Below are 14,569 nucleotides of genomic sequence, written 5' to 3'. Positions count from 1 at the left end.
GCTCCCTTTGCCCAACATTGGTTCCCGAAACAAAAACCTAAGTCCTCCCAAGACAACACCCACGGCTCAAATGCCACATTTTTCCATTTTTTATTACAGGCCTTAAAAGGAGGGGTCCCCGGGGGCTCCATAGCGGGATATCCTCACTTAGGGAGATGTGAGGTAATGCCCATGGGTGGGGGCTGTGGGGGACCCACAAGCTCACAGAGATCGGGGCACCCTTTCAAAATGGTGGACCGATCTCTGAGTTCAGCACCCCAGTGATGAAAGAAATTCTAAGTGTGGGCTAAACCAGTGAGAAACATCCCCAGAGCCCAAAAAAGTGACTAAAGTGTCGTTAGGTAGCGGCAGGGAACTCACCAGCAGAGCCGGCAGAAAAATCCCAGTAAAATCCACCACAAATTACACTTAGAAACTTTTCCATTAAATCCTGCCCATGTTTAAATTCAAGCTCGACCATTCAGACATATTGTAGTAAGCAATTCTTCACACTAAAGGGTAGTGTAAATCTGAAACACTTCTTCCCAAAACGTTGTTGAAGCTAACTCAATTGAAATGTGAAAACTGAGATAGATAATTTTTTGTTAGGCAACAGTATTACGGAAGGTACCAAGGTGGATAACAGGAGGGGCGCGATTCTCCACTCCCACGCCGGTTGGGAGAATCACCTGGGCCGCCAAAATTTCCCAGGACGCCGGTCCGACGCCCTCCCACGATTCTCCCAAGCGGCGGGAACGGCCCGGTCGAGTTTCGCGGGCCGCAGGCCGGAGAATAGCCGGAGACACTGAAAATGGCGATTCTCCGGCACCCCCGCTATTCTGAGGCCCGGATGGGCCGAGCGGCCAGGCCAAAAAGGCGGGTTCCCCCCGGCGCCGTCCACACCTGGTCACTGCAGTCGTGAGCGGTGCGTGAACGCTGGGGGGGGGCGGCCTGTGGGGGGGCGAGGGGGGATCCTGCACCGGGGGTACCTCAGATGTGGGGTGGCCCGCGATCGGTGCCCACCGATCGTCGGGCCGTCCTCTCTGAAGGAGGACCTCCTTCCTTCCGCGGCCCCGCAAGATCCGTCAGACATCTTCTTGCGGGGCGGACTTAGAGAGGACGGCAACCACGCATGCGCGGGTTGGCGCCGGCCAACCCGCGCATGCGCGGATGATGCCTGTTTTGCAGCGCCAGCCGCGTCATCTATACGGCGCCGCTTTTATGCGGGCGACAAGGCCTGGCGCATGTAGATGACGCAGCCCCGATCCTGGCCCATTGTCAGGGCCTGAATCGGTCGGGACCGGGGCCGTTTCGCGCCGTCGTGAACCTCGACGGCGTTCACGACGGCGCGGCCACTTCGGCGCGGGAGTGGAGAATCCCGCCCAAGGAGGCAGTGCAGCATTATCTAATTAAATGGCTGAATAGGCTTGAGAGACGGCTTGATTACTCCTGTTCCTATCTTCACATCAGCTATTTCTGCAGGATTTAATTGCATTTTATTTACTCATTCAAGGGATGTGGGCGTTGCTGATTAGGCTAGCATTTATTGCCCATCCCTAATTGCCTTTAAGGTGGTGATGAGCTGCTTTCTTGAACCACCGTAGTCCACTGTGCTGTTAGGAAGACAGTTCCAAGCCTTTGAACCAGTGACAGTGAAGGAACGGCGATATATTTCCAACGCAATATGGTGAGTGACTTGGAGGGAAACCTCCAGGTGGTAGTGTCCCCATGTATCTGCTATCCTTGTCTTTCTAGATGGTAGGAGTCATGGGTTTCGAAGGTGCTGTCTAAGGAGCCTTGGTGAGTCCCTGCTGTGCATCTTGTAGGTGGTACTGTTGCTACTGTGCATCGGTGGCGAAGGGAGTGAATGTTTGTGGATGGGATGCCAATCAGGCGGGCTGCTTTGTCCTGGATGGTGTCAAGTTTCTTGAATGTTGTTGGAGCTGCGCTCATCCAGGCAAGTGGAGAGTATTCCATTACACTCCTGACTCGTGCCTTATAGATCGTGAACAGGTTTTGGGGAGTCAGTTGGTGAGTTACTCGTCGCAGGGTTCCTAGCCTCTGACCTCCTCTTGTAGCCATAGTATTTGTACGACTTGTTCAGTTAAGTTTCTGCTCAATGGTAACCCCCCAGATGTTGATAGTGGGGGATTCAGCAATGGCATTGCCATTAAATGTCAAGTGATGATGGTTAGATTCTCTCTTGTTGGAGATGGTCATTGCCTGGCACTTGTCTGGCGCAAATGTTGTTGCCACTTTTCAGCACAAGCCTGGATATTGTCCTGGTCTTGCTATATTTGTAAGAAGACTTACAACACCAGGTTAAAGTCCAACAGGTTTGTTTCAAATCACTAGCTTTTGGGCACTGCTCCTTCCTCAGGTGAAGCAGTGCTCTGAAAGCTAGCGATTTTAAACAAACCTGTTGGACTTTAACCTGGTGTTGTAAGACTTCTTACTGTGCTCACCCCAGTCCAACGCCGGCATCTCCACATCATTGCTATATTTGGACATGGACTGATGGAACAGGCTTGGCGGGCTAATGTTTTACCTTTGTTTCCATGCCCTTATCAGCTAGTTCTGATGTGGAGATGCCGGCGTTGGACTGGGGTGAGCACAGTACGAAGTCTTACAACACCAGGTTAAAGTCCAACAGGTTTGTTTCGATGTCACTAGCTTTCGGAGCGCTGCTCCTTCCTCAGGTGAATGAAGAGGTCTGTTCCAGAAACACATATATAGACAAATTCAAAGATGCCAAACAATGCTTGGAATGCGACCATTAGCAGGTGATTAAATCTTTACAGATCCAGAGATGGGGTAACCCCAGGTTAAAGAGGTGTGAATTGTGTCAAGCCAGGACAGTTGGTAGGATTTCGCAGGCCAGATGGTGGGGGATGAATGTAATGCGACATGAATCCCAGGTCCCGGTTGAGGTCGCACTCATGTGTGCGGAACTTGGCTATAAGTTTCTGCTCAGCGATTCTGCGTTGTCGCGCGTCCTGAAGGCCACCGTGGAGAACGCTAACCCGGAGATCAGAGGCTGAATGCCCTTGACTGCTGAAGTGTTCCCCGACTGGAAGGGAACATTCCTGCCTGGTGATTGTCGCGCGATGTCCGTTCATTCATTGTCGCAGCGTCTGCATGGTCTCGCCAATGTACTACGCTTCGGGACATCCTTTCCTGCAGCGTATGAGGTAGACAACGTTGGCCGAGTCGCACGAGTATGTACCGCGTACCTGGTGGGTGGTGTTCTCACGCTAGTTCTGGACAGAATGGAAATAGGATCTGGGTCCTTATGTTCTGTATGGTTCAATTACACAAGTTAATTGAACAAACACAAATTTGCAACCCTTTGTGAGTGCGATGCTAAATCTGCAAACATCAGTATGTAAACACTAGCAGGTTTCTCTTGATATTGTTCAATGGTAAATGACATTTGTAACCATAGATACCATACTATGTAATGTATACATAAATATCTTTATATTTATTTATATATGTGTGTGTGTGAATATGTACATATAGATACATGTTATACATAGGTAGATATATAGATCTTGGATGTAGTTTTAGATAAAAGTGATTTTATTAGAGTCGCATAGGTAGTGTTTTTCAGCAATTTCACAATTGAAAAATTTCTCATTTGCTTGTGTACATACATTACATTTTTCCCAACATCACACCAACACTCAGCAATAAAGTTGAACGTCATTTAACAAATAACTTCAGACTTTGGGCACTGTTTTCTAATGTTGGCCGTTACTGTCAATCAAATATTAGCAGGTAGCTTCAAAGTGCAACTTTGCTTGATAATTGTAAGACGTCCTTTCTGCTTTAGGTATACAGCACCCTAACATTAGGTCGTGGCTGCCAGTAGAATTAATACCAACTCTTATGGATTTTAGTGACGAGTTGTTATGACCTGGAATGCACTGCCTGAAAGGGTGGTGGAAGAAGATGCAATAGCAATTTTTAATAAGGGACCAACGCATATTTGAAAGGGAAACCTTTGTATGTCCTATGGGGGAAGAGCAGTGGGGCGCTTGAGACTAATTGAAGAGCTCTTTCAAAATGTTGACACAGAGGCCCGCTGGACCAAATAGCCTCCTTTCTGTGCTATATGATTGTGATTCTATTTTCAACTGCAAAGTAAATTAACAATACTTGCAATAACAAAGCATTTTTGGAACAAGGATTTTTTGTTTTGCTGCTGGAGAAAATGGAGCCTGGTAGTCTTGCAAAGACTTTTAAACAAAGAAACATGCCATTCAGCACAGGTCGTCGATGCCAAAGTTTGTGTTCCAGGTGAGCCTCCTTCTCCCTCAAACTATCAGCACATCCTCCCATTCCTTTCTGCATCATATACTTATCTGTTTTTCCTCATCTGTGTGAATCATCTCAACCACTTCATATGGTTGCAAGTTCCACATTCATACCGCTCATTGAATAAAGAGGTTGCTCCTGAATTCCCTGCTTTATTGGCGACTATCTTGTATTTATTCCTCTGTATTTTGAATGCCCCCACAAGGGAAGATATGTCTAGAGTGTCCTACCTATGGGTTTCCTGGTGGTGCAGGGTGGCTTCAATGGGAAATCCCATTGACAAGTGGCGGGAATAGAGAATCCCAATGCCAGCGAACACAGCGCTGCCAAAAAACACACACTGGGCGACCGGAGAACCCAGCCCATAATTCATTATGAGAGCATAAGAACTATGACAGGCCTTTTGGTCACTTACGTTTGCCCAATCGTTCAATAAGGCCATAGCTGAGCAGTACGGTGGTGCAGTGTTTAGCGCTGCTGCCTCATGACACCGAGGTCCCAGGTTCGATCCCAGCTCTGGGTCACTGTCCGTGTGGAGTTTGCACATTCTCCCCGTGGTTGCGTGGGTTTCACCCCCACAACCCAAAGATGTGCAGGATAGGTGGATTGGGCACGCTAAATTGCCCCTTCATTGGAAAAATTAATTGCGTACTCTAAATTTTTTTTTTTTAAAAGACATGGCTGATCTAACTGTGGCCCTAAATCCACTTTGCTGCCTGTCCACCATAATATTTGACTAACTAAAGGCACGATCTACCGCGTTGCGCCCAAATGGGAGCACGCGTGGCCGGTAGATATCGGGAGAAGCCTCCTGAAGTCTTCGAGGCAGCCAGTATGCCTCGCAAGGTCTAACCAGATCTCACGAGGCGGTGCGATCAAGATACCACCCGCAATGGGTGTGACCAAACCACACGCGCCTTAGTAGGTTTTAAACCTACTTAGGTGTGTTCTATCAGGCTCCCAACATCTACCGGCCTCCCCAGGGAGTCTCCAGCTGGGCGCCGCTCAATACTGGTCCACAAAAACGTGGAGCAGATGGAACAACTCTTGGGGTCCCCTGAGCCATCGGAGGCCTCTGGATGGTCAGGGACAGTGCACGGTGACCCCCTGGCCCTCCCCCTTGGTACCGTCAGGCTGGAACCTTGGTACTGCCAAGGTGTCCAGGTGGCAATGCAAAACTGGCAAAAGCACTGGTGCCACTGTCAAGGGTCAGGGCCTGAGGGGGCCATTGCCCATGAAAGGAGGGTGGAGTGGGGTACGAAGGGTGGAGGGGTACAGGGCGTGTATGAAGGGGCCTCTGGAAGGCTTAAGGGTCAATGTGGGGATCCTGGAAGGGGGCCCTGAGAGGGGGTGTGGGAAGGCCTGAAAAGAGGGGCCCTCAGTGATCCTATAGCCAGGTGTCATCACTTGGGGGGAGGGGGTACTGCCTATATGTGTGGGGGAGGGTGACATTGCCCATGGCTGGGGGAGGGGGGGGACCCACAAGCTCACTTAGTGATCGGGGGGGGGGGGGTACACACAAGCTCAATTAGTGATCGGGGCAGCCTCTGTAAATGACGGCCTGATCTCTGAGGAGCTGGTCTGACCAGCGGTTTCAGCTCCCCAGTGACAAAAATAATTCTAAGGCTTGACTGGGAAGAAACTCCCAACAAAACACGCCACAAATGACACTTAGAAACCTTTGCGTTAGATCGCGCCCTCAGTCTTGAATATATTCCATGGACCCAGCCACCATTGTTTTCTGGAATGGTAAATTCCAAGGATTAACAATCCTCTGAGATTGTTCCTACTTATTACAAATATTTAGCTCCTGAGGACTTTAATTAAGTTGAGGTTGGAGGGTATTGTTATATTAAGCCCAAAAATATAATCCTTAATTAAACCTTTAAAATTGTAGCAAACATTGCCTAGAGCTAATAATGAATGAAAGCTGTCACTCATGCACTATGTTGAAAAACCAACTTAGCTCCTACCAGGTAGGTGGCGATACCTTCAATTCAGTGACTAGTTTCACTTTTTATGAAGGCTGATTTCAGATCTATCTGCACCAGGTACTACTTCAATAGTTTGGTTTACAGGGGCAGTGTGTGTGCATCCTGGAGCAGCTCCTCGAGTTAACATGCAAGGAAACACTTTGGATTGAGCTGGCTATCCACAGGTGCCTGACTTGAAGAATGTTTGTTCTAGCTGAATACACAGCAGTGTAATTCCGCAAGTCTTTATTAGACAACTGAAGAGGTCAGTGAGTCTCCTTCATCAGTTACACTGTATAACAAAAGGAAAAGACCTGTAAGTAAAAACTCTGGTATGTCATCCATTGACCCTGAAACTCACACAGGTTGACTGACATTTAACACCTTTTTTTCACTTCATTCAGCTGCTACACATTACTGTCACAAGCCTATTAACTTGCAATTTGTTGCTTTGCAGTCTGCTGAAGATAGAAAGCACTCTCTGGCAAAAATTGGACAAAGTAACACTGCTTACGTGCTAAATTTCACAATTGGCTAGGTAGATTTCAGGGCATTGTTTGACAATGGCCATTTTTTTACTTTAGGCGTGTTTAAGTGTGATCTTAACCATGCCGCTCGCTGGATCAGCCATTGCTGAGCCTGAGATAACCAATACGGCTAACTATTGGATCCACAAAACAGTTCAGCATCCCAAAAGTAAAGAGCGCATGGTTGATTGATTCAGGAAGTTCCTTCTTGTTTATCATGGCTGGGAAAAAATTGTACCAAAATCCCAGGATATAATACGGGGTCCAGCAAATGATGAACGTGCTCACAAGGACAATAGTCATCTTTAAAGTTTTCATTCGCACTTTAGGAATGTAGTTCTTATTACATCTTGAATCTGCATTTTTAGAGAACACTAGAAAAAAGGCAAAGTATAACCATTATCAGTGAGTATCAACACTTAATTTTTAGAAAAACATGTTTTAATTAGAACTTAATATTGGTATTTTGTAAAAATCAGCTCCCATGAATAGAACACCCACATATTCTTACCAACATATAAAAATTCAATTTTAAGTAAACTCAGTTGTTTTATTTTTGAATGGCTTTTATAATCTAGGTGATTACTGTTATAACTGTCTTTTTTCCTTCATTGAAGCTAAAATAAATGTTCATCATTCCCTTTCGCTAAGTGGTTGCATCATAGAAAGCAGGATGTGGTACTGTGATATAATGAAACATATTAGCATTGAGGGGGAGAAGGTGTTGATGGTTATAGCGAGCTTAAAAGTGGATAAATCCCCAGACCCAGATCAGATGTATCCTAGGCTGTTCTGTGAAGCAAGAAAGAAGATTTCAGGGGCTCTGATGTTAATTTTCAAATCCTCTCTGGCCACACGTGATGTACCAGAGGACTGGAGGACAGCTAATGCGGTACCATTATTCAAGAAGGGAAGTAGGGAAGAACCAAGTAATTACAGACCAGCAAGTCTAACATCAGTGGTGGGGGAAATTATTGGAAAAAATTCTAAGGGACAGAATCATTCGCCACTTGGCGAGGTCAGGATTAATCAAGGATAGTCAGCATAGCTTTGTGAAAGGAGCTCATGCCTAACAAATTTGATTTACATTTTCAAGGAGGTGCATAGATGAGGGCAGTGCAGTTGACGTAGTCTACATGGACTTCAGTAAGGCTTTTGACAAGGTCCCACATGGAAGACTGAACAAGAAGGTAAGAGCCCATGGGACCCAGGGCAAATTGGCAAATTGGATCCAAAATTGGCTTTGTGGCAGGAGGCAGAGGGTGTTGGTCGAAGGCTGCTTTTGTAACTGGAGGCCTGTGTTCAGTGGTGTACCACAGGGATCAGTGCTGGGTTCCATGCTGTTTGTAGTGTACATTAATGATCTACACAGGAATGTGGGTGATAACATCAGTAAGTTCGTAGATGGCCCAAAAATTGGTGGTGTGGTAAATAGCGAGGAGGAAAGCCTTAGATTACAGGATGTTAGAGATGGGCTAGACAGATGGGCAGTACAGTGGCAAATGGAATTTAAACCTGAACGGTATGAGGTGATGCATTTTGGGAGGACTAACAAGTCAATGGAATACACAAAGAATGGTAGGTTGCTAGGAAGTACAGAGGACCAGAGGGAACTTGGAGTGCATGTCCATAGATTCATGAAGGCAGCAGGACAGGTAGATAAGGTGGATAAGAAGGCATATGGGATATTTGCCTTTATTAGGTGAGGCACACAATATAGGAGATGGTAGTTTATGATGGAGCTTTATTAAACGCTCGTTGTGTCACAGTTAGAGTACTGTGTGCCGCTCTGGTCGCCACACTATCAGGAGGATGTGATTGCACTGGCGTATTTCAGCTGTGAAGAGAGGCTGGTTAAGCTGGGGTTGTTTTCCTTACAGCAGAGAAGGCCGCGAGGGGACCTGATTGAGATGTACAAAATTATGAAGGACATAGATAGGTTTGTTAGAAATAACTTTTTCCCCTTAGTTGAGGGTCAATAAGCAAGGGGCACAGATATAAGGTAATGGGCAGGAGATTCATAGGGAATTTGAGGAAAATCTTTTTCATACAGAGGGTTATGGGAATCTGAAACTCACTGTCTGAAAGGGGGGGGGGGAATCCTCACAATTAAGAAGTATTTAGGTGAGCACTTGAAAAACATTGCATACAAAGCTACAGACCAAGTGCTGGAAAATGGTATTAGGAAAAATAGGTGCTTGATGCAATGGGCCAAAAGGTCCCTTTCTGTGCTGTAAAACTCTACAACTTTATACAGTATAGAATATGTGGCCACATGTTCTACACCAAGTTCTCTACATAACAAAATATGCTAGAATAGCCCAGATAGATTCAATAATAATAATAAATAAAAATGAAAATGCTAGAAAATCTCAGCAGGTCTGGCAGCATCCATGGAGAGTTAACTTTGAGTAAATCTGAAGAAGATTCACACGGACTTGAAATATTAACTCTGTTTCTCTCTCTACATATACTGTTAGACCTGCAGAGTTTTTCCAACATTTTTTGTTTTTATTTCAGATTTCCATCACCCGCGGTATTTTGCCTTTATCTCAGATCGGCTCAATGTCTGAAATCCTTCACTCTCTCTGGAAAATATCTTGTCTCCATTTTGTGCCTCCCTGTGCTGTACAGGTGAACTCTCAAAGGGTGAATAAGCATGGGAATAAATCAACATTTCACGAATTAAAGCTCTGGTTGTATTAGAAATCCAAAATGACATATTTCTTTCCTCCTTTGCCTGGGACACTGAGGCCAAATGTTGCAGCCCTCCCTCTACTTGGCCTCAGATCAGCCAGCTCATCAGACCAGCAACTACATTTAGGAACATGGGAAAAGAAGTAGGCTATTGAGCCCCGCCATCCTGCTTTGCTATTCAATCAGGCCATCACTGAATCATAGTATCATTGAATCATAAAACGGTTACAGCACAGAAAGAGGTCATTCGGCCCATCGGTCAGGGCTGACTATCTGCAGCAGCAAATCACCCAACGGCCCACCCCGGTCTTTTCACCAAAGTCCTGCATTAATATGTATTCTGACCTCCATTTGTTTGCCTTGATTCATATTTGATGTCCTTACATAATTAAAACATCTATCAGTATCAGTCGTGAAGGTTTCAAACAGCCACAAACGTTTGGTCGAGAGAGTTCCAGTTTTCTATGCCTCTGTGTGAAGAAGTGATTCTTCATTTCAATCCTGAATGGCTGTCTCTAATTTCAAAATAGTGCGTCTTCTATAGGATTCCCCCACTGGGGGAAATAATTTCTCTTCATCCACACTTTGAAATCGTTTCCTTAATTATCTACATTGAAGAGAAAACTTGAGACCTTGATTGTATCAGACCAGGAAATGCATTTCCCTCCTGATCCTTAACAAGAGAAACAAAATGATTGTTAACCAGGTTCACATTTTAAAATTGCACCAGTGAGTTTGACGAAGGTTGCAAGGGTAAAGTGGTTTGTACCAACAGGAAAAGAGTAAAATTAAATACTTACCATCTCCATTTACTGTCATCTTCCTCGTAACAGAGATCAATATACTTGTGTAGCAAAATATCATGATTATAAGCGGCAGAAGGAAAAGCCAGAGGAAGGTGAAGAAAAAGTAAACCTTTTCCTGCCAAGGCTCCTTAAAGCTGCCATGAGTCACACACTGAGTAAATGGAGCTGGTACAGCAATGGAAACAGTGTGAAAGAGGAACAGCTACAATGAAAAAAGAGATATAAAGTAATTGATTACTAACTGTTGTAATCGTATACAGTAGATTAAAGTAACTAAATGTAAGGTAGTGACTAAAATAATTGATAGCATCTGACAGTGCAGGAGGTAATTCAGTGGCCATGCTTGTTCTTTGAAAGAGCTATCCATAGCCCTCCAATTTTCCCTTTTCAAGTAGTAGCTCTATAGCCCAGCAGTGCTGGCAGCAGCAGTGGCCAGGATTGGGATTACAGGCAGTTCCCAGATCCTAAGTCCCAGTGTCCAGGACCGGTCAATATAGGGGGGTGGGGGGGGGGGGGGGGGGTGTCTCACACAGGGAGGAGATATAAGGCCAAGCCAGTTGGAGGCCTTGATAGGGAGGTCAGGGTGTGTGTTGGGAGCATTCATGGGCGCAGACCTTGGGGGAAGTCACCAAATGTGGATACAGGGTCCTTGAGGGAGTTTCCCCCCCCCCGTCTTCACAGCTGTGCCCCAAGAAGGATCACTGTTGCCTCCTCCCACAGCCCCTGCACTCTCCCTGTCAGCCTTAAAATTGAGGCCAGGTGGGAAGTGGCCCTTAAGGACCTCAAGTGGAGGGAGGGAGGATCCTCAGAGAGGAGAATCATAGACACATTTATAGCACAGAAAGAGGCCATTCAATCCATCAAGGTTATGCCAGCTCTCCATGGAGCAATTCAGTCAATCCCATTCCCCTGCCCTATCCCCATAGCCCTGCATGTTTAATTCCTTCAATTACCCATCCAATTTCCTTTTGAAATAATTTCTGCCTTCAGTCATGGAATCATGGACAACAAGTCCCAGGCCATTACCACTCGCTGCATAAAAAGGTTCTTCCCCACAGTCCTCCTGCATCTCGTGGACACAATTTTTAATCCATGTCCCCTAGTCGTTGTGCCAAATAGGAACAGTTGTTCCTTGACTACTTTATTCAAATCTGCCCTGTACAGTCCTATCAAATCGCCCCTGAATCTCCTCCCCTCCAAGGTGACCAACCCAATCTACTCCAACTTAACCTCGTAGCTAAACCCGTAGCTCCATCCCAGGAATCATTCTGGGAAATCTCCTTTGCACCCTTTCAAACACCCTCACATCCTCCCTGAAGTGCAGTGAACAGGACACAATACTTTCATTGTGGCCTAACCAGAGTTTTCTTTCTTGCTGTCTCCCCTGTGTCTCCCTTCCTGAATGGCACGGTGGCACAGTGATTTGCATTGCTGCCTCACAGCGCCAGGGACCCAGGTTCAATTCTGTCCTTGGATGACTGTCTGTGTGGAGTTTGCACTTTCTCCCGAATCTGCATGGGTTTCCTCCGGGTATTCTGGTTTCCTCCCAAAGTCCAAAGATGTGCGGGTTAGGTGGATTGGCCATGCTAAATCATTCCTTTTAGTCTAAGGATGTGCAGGTTAGGTTATAGAGTTATAGGGATAGGGGGACATGGGCATGGGTAGATTCTATGATTTCCCGCATCCTTTTTAATAGAGTGCAATTCCATGCAAATTGTCCCCATTTTAAAATGTACCAACATTGATCTGTTCATTACACTAACCTCTCTGATTACATTCACCCAGGTACTTGCTAGTCAGCTAAAAAATGTGTAAGAGAAGTGCATTTCACTCAGGGTGTGAAACATGCAGGGTGCAATTCTCCCATCGGGCGGCTAAGTGCCGATGCCAGTGTGTTTTACTCTGGCATTGGTGCCCATTCCGAGACCCGATCCTCTGGGCCACAGTGGGGTAGCATGGCGCTGGAGTGGCCCACGTCGCTCCAGCTGCTGATCCCGGCGTGCACCAGGTGCCACGGGGTCCACGCATGCGCAGTTGGGTCGTGCCAACTAGCGCATGCGCAGTGGCCTTCTTCCCCATGCCAGCCCCGACGCCAAATGGCGCAGAGCTACAGGAGTCGGCGCAGAGGAAAGGAGGCCCCTAGACAGAGGCCAGCCCACCGATCTGTGGGCCCCGATCGTGGGCCAGGCCACCACGGAGGCCCCCCCCTCCCGGGGTCGGCCCACCCCCCACAGGCTGCCCCCGGACCCTTCAATGCCGTGGTCCCGCCAGCTCAGAGGATGTTAGAACGGCGCCGACAGGACTCGGCTTTTTGGTAACGGCCGCACGGCCCACCCGGGCCAGAGAATCGGCGCGCCGGCATGTGGCGGAGAGTCGGCGCATACCCCGCCCGGCGCCGCGCCAATCACGCCGGCCCCAGTGGCGCCGATTATCCGCTTTGTGGAGAATCATGTCCCTGCATCGGGGTGGCATGGCGCAATTCGCGTGGCCCACCAGCGATTCTCCCACCCAACGGGGGGCGGAGAATTCCACCCGAGGCTAAAAGGAACAATGTGGAGTTACATAGTAAATTGTGATTTTGTTTTGTTTGTCCAGTTCATCCTGGACAGTTTTCACTTACGTTCTAAGTGAGCTACGAAATTCAGCAGCAAACAGGAGATGTTGGTATTTTGGATAACTGGCCTGGTATAGAATCATAGAATCCCCACAGTGCAGAAGGAGGCCATTCAGCCCATAAAGTCTGCACCGATCCTGTGAGAGACGTATGCACTCGCCTCCCACCATGACTCCACCTCCCCTTTTGGACACTAAGGGATGATTTAGCGTGGCCAATCCACCTAACCTGCACATCTTTAGACTGTGGGAGGAAACAAGAGCACGCAGATATGGAGAGAAGTTGCAAACTCCACACAGACAGTGACCCAAGGGGTGTATGGCAAGCTTCACTTCTGATTTTGAAATTGTTGAAAAGAAAAGCCAGAGCCACGCTGTGTCTTAACTACACCAGTTACCAGCAATGCGTTAGACGCAGCTTCACCTAATGATATTGTCCTACAACCAGCAATGATGTATATGGAATGAATGACCGACAACAAGCAATGATGTATATGGAATGAATGACTTTACCCTGACAAGCTGGCTTTTTTCTGTACACAGTTTGAACTGTGCGCTCTTGCATTTAAGCACCTTGCGTGCAATTTCAGTTTGGCTATCGCCCACATAGAAATATTGCATCCCATTGCACCAAAGCTATACAAAGGTGAGAGCTGGGATGAAGTATCTGCATATACCAATGGAGGATGATAGGGTAACGATTTAGCTGTTGCTCATACATCCTGCCTTGCTGGGACAGCACTGCGAGTTAGCTGCCTTGATGCACAGGCTGCAGGTCTAATGTGTATTACCTGAGGTGTGGCCAGAGTGACACTCATGATCCAAGCCCCGATGAGCATGGTTCGGTTCCTCTCGTTGGCTCTGCTAATGCCCAGGGGGTAGAGGATGGCACAGTAGCGGTCGAGGCTGATCACCACCGTGATGAAGGCGCACGAGTACATGGAGAGGAGCTTGAGGAACATGAGGAGTTTGCAGAATGAGTCGCCAGCGTACCACTGCACCGTGATGTTCCAGGCAGCGTCCAGGGGCATCACGATGAAAGTCACCAGCAGGTCGGCGCACGACAGGTTCACGATCAGTGTCCTGATGTGGGATCGGCCCGTGCCTTTCCTTCTCAGGGCGCCGCACAACACGGTCAGGTTGAGGTAGGAGGAGATCAAGAAGATGGTCAAGGTGACGATTACTCTGACCTTGGAGGCGGTGGAGAAAGTGGGCAGCAGCAGCTCGTCCTCGCCGCCCTGGTCGCTGACCGCGGTGCTGAAAGTGCCATCGCCGTCCAGGCTGCAGTTGCTGTGCGCGCTGCTGTTGCAGGGCGGCAAGTCATTGCAGCAAAGTCGTCGGAGTTTCATCGCATTCGCCTCTGCCTGGGTAACACCGGCTGGGTTTTTTTATTGCGGCGTTAAATCTGACCAAAGTGCCCAGATTGGTGAAAGGGTGGGGGGAGGGTTTTTTTTCCACCTTCTGCATCTTCCTGATTCACAAAGGTCAGCCCAGAAGGTGGGGTTTTGGCAGCACATCGGAAAATTGTGAATGAGTCACTTCTCCCGCTTGTGGGAGGCGCCCCTTCCCCATCACCCCGCCTCCTGCAGAGCCGGCAGACAGTTAATCATTCCCATCACCAGCCCCTTTAGGTTTGCTGCACCAACATCGCAAA

General features: G+C 47.6%; 1 protein-coding gene across 1 annotated transcript; it reads right to left on the bottom strand.

Annotated features, from left to right (window-relative positions):
* Positions 1 to 3,556: 3,556 nt before the first annotated feature.
* LOC140429729 (gonadotropin-releasing hormone II receptor-like) lies at positions 3,557 to 14,440 on the bottom strand. The gene is made up of 3 exons (XM_072517067.1): positions 13,707 to 14,440; positions 10,297 to 10,504; positions 3,557 to 7,173 (listed from the first exon to the last, which is right to left on the bottom strand). The coding sequence occupies exons 1-3, from the start codon at positions 14,262 to 14,264 to the stop codon at positions 6,896 to 6,898; spliced, it is 1,044 nt and encodes a 347-aa protein (XP_072373168.1). The 5' UTR covers positions 14,265 to 14,440; the 3' UTR covers positions 3,557 to 6,895.
* Positions 14,441 to 14,569: the final 129 nt, after the last annotated feature.

Source organism: Scyliorhinus torazame, chromosome 9, assembly GCF_047496885.1.
Source record: "Scyliorhinus torazame isolate Kashiwa2021f chromosome 9, sScyTor2.1, whole genome shotgun sequence".
NCBI lineage: Eukaryota > Metazoa > Chordata > Chondrichthyes > Carcharhiniformes > Scyliorhinidae > Scyliorhinus > Scyliorhinus torazame.
Note: the sequence above shows the minus strand (reverse complement) of the source record. Positions and strands in the feature narration are given on the sequence as shown.

Coding starts and splice junctions, on each gene's coding strand:
- LOC140429729 (XM_072517067.1), bottom strand. CDS start 14,264: ATGAAACTCCGACGACTTTGCTGCAATGACTTGCCGCCCTGCAACAGC. Junction 10,505..13,706: donor TCACTCTGGCCACACCTCAG/GTAATACACATT, acceptor TTTTCATTGTAG/CTGTTCCTCTTTCACACTGT. Junction 7,174..10,296: donor GATGACAGTAAATGGAGATG/GTAAGTATTTAA, acceptor CCTTTTTTCTAG/TGTTCTCTAAAAATGCAGAT.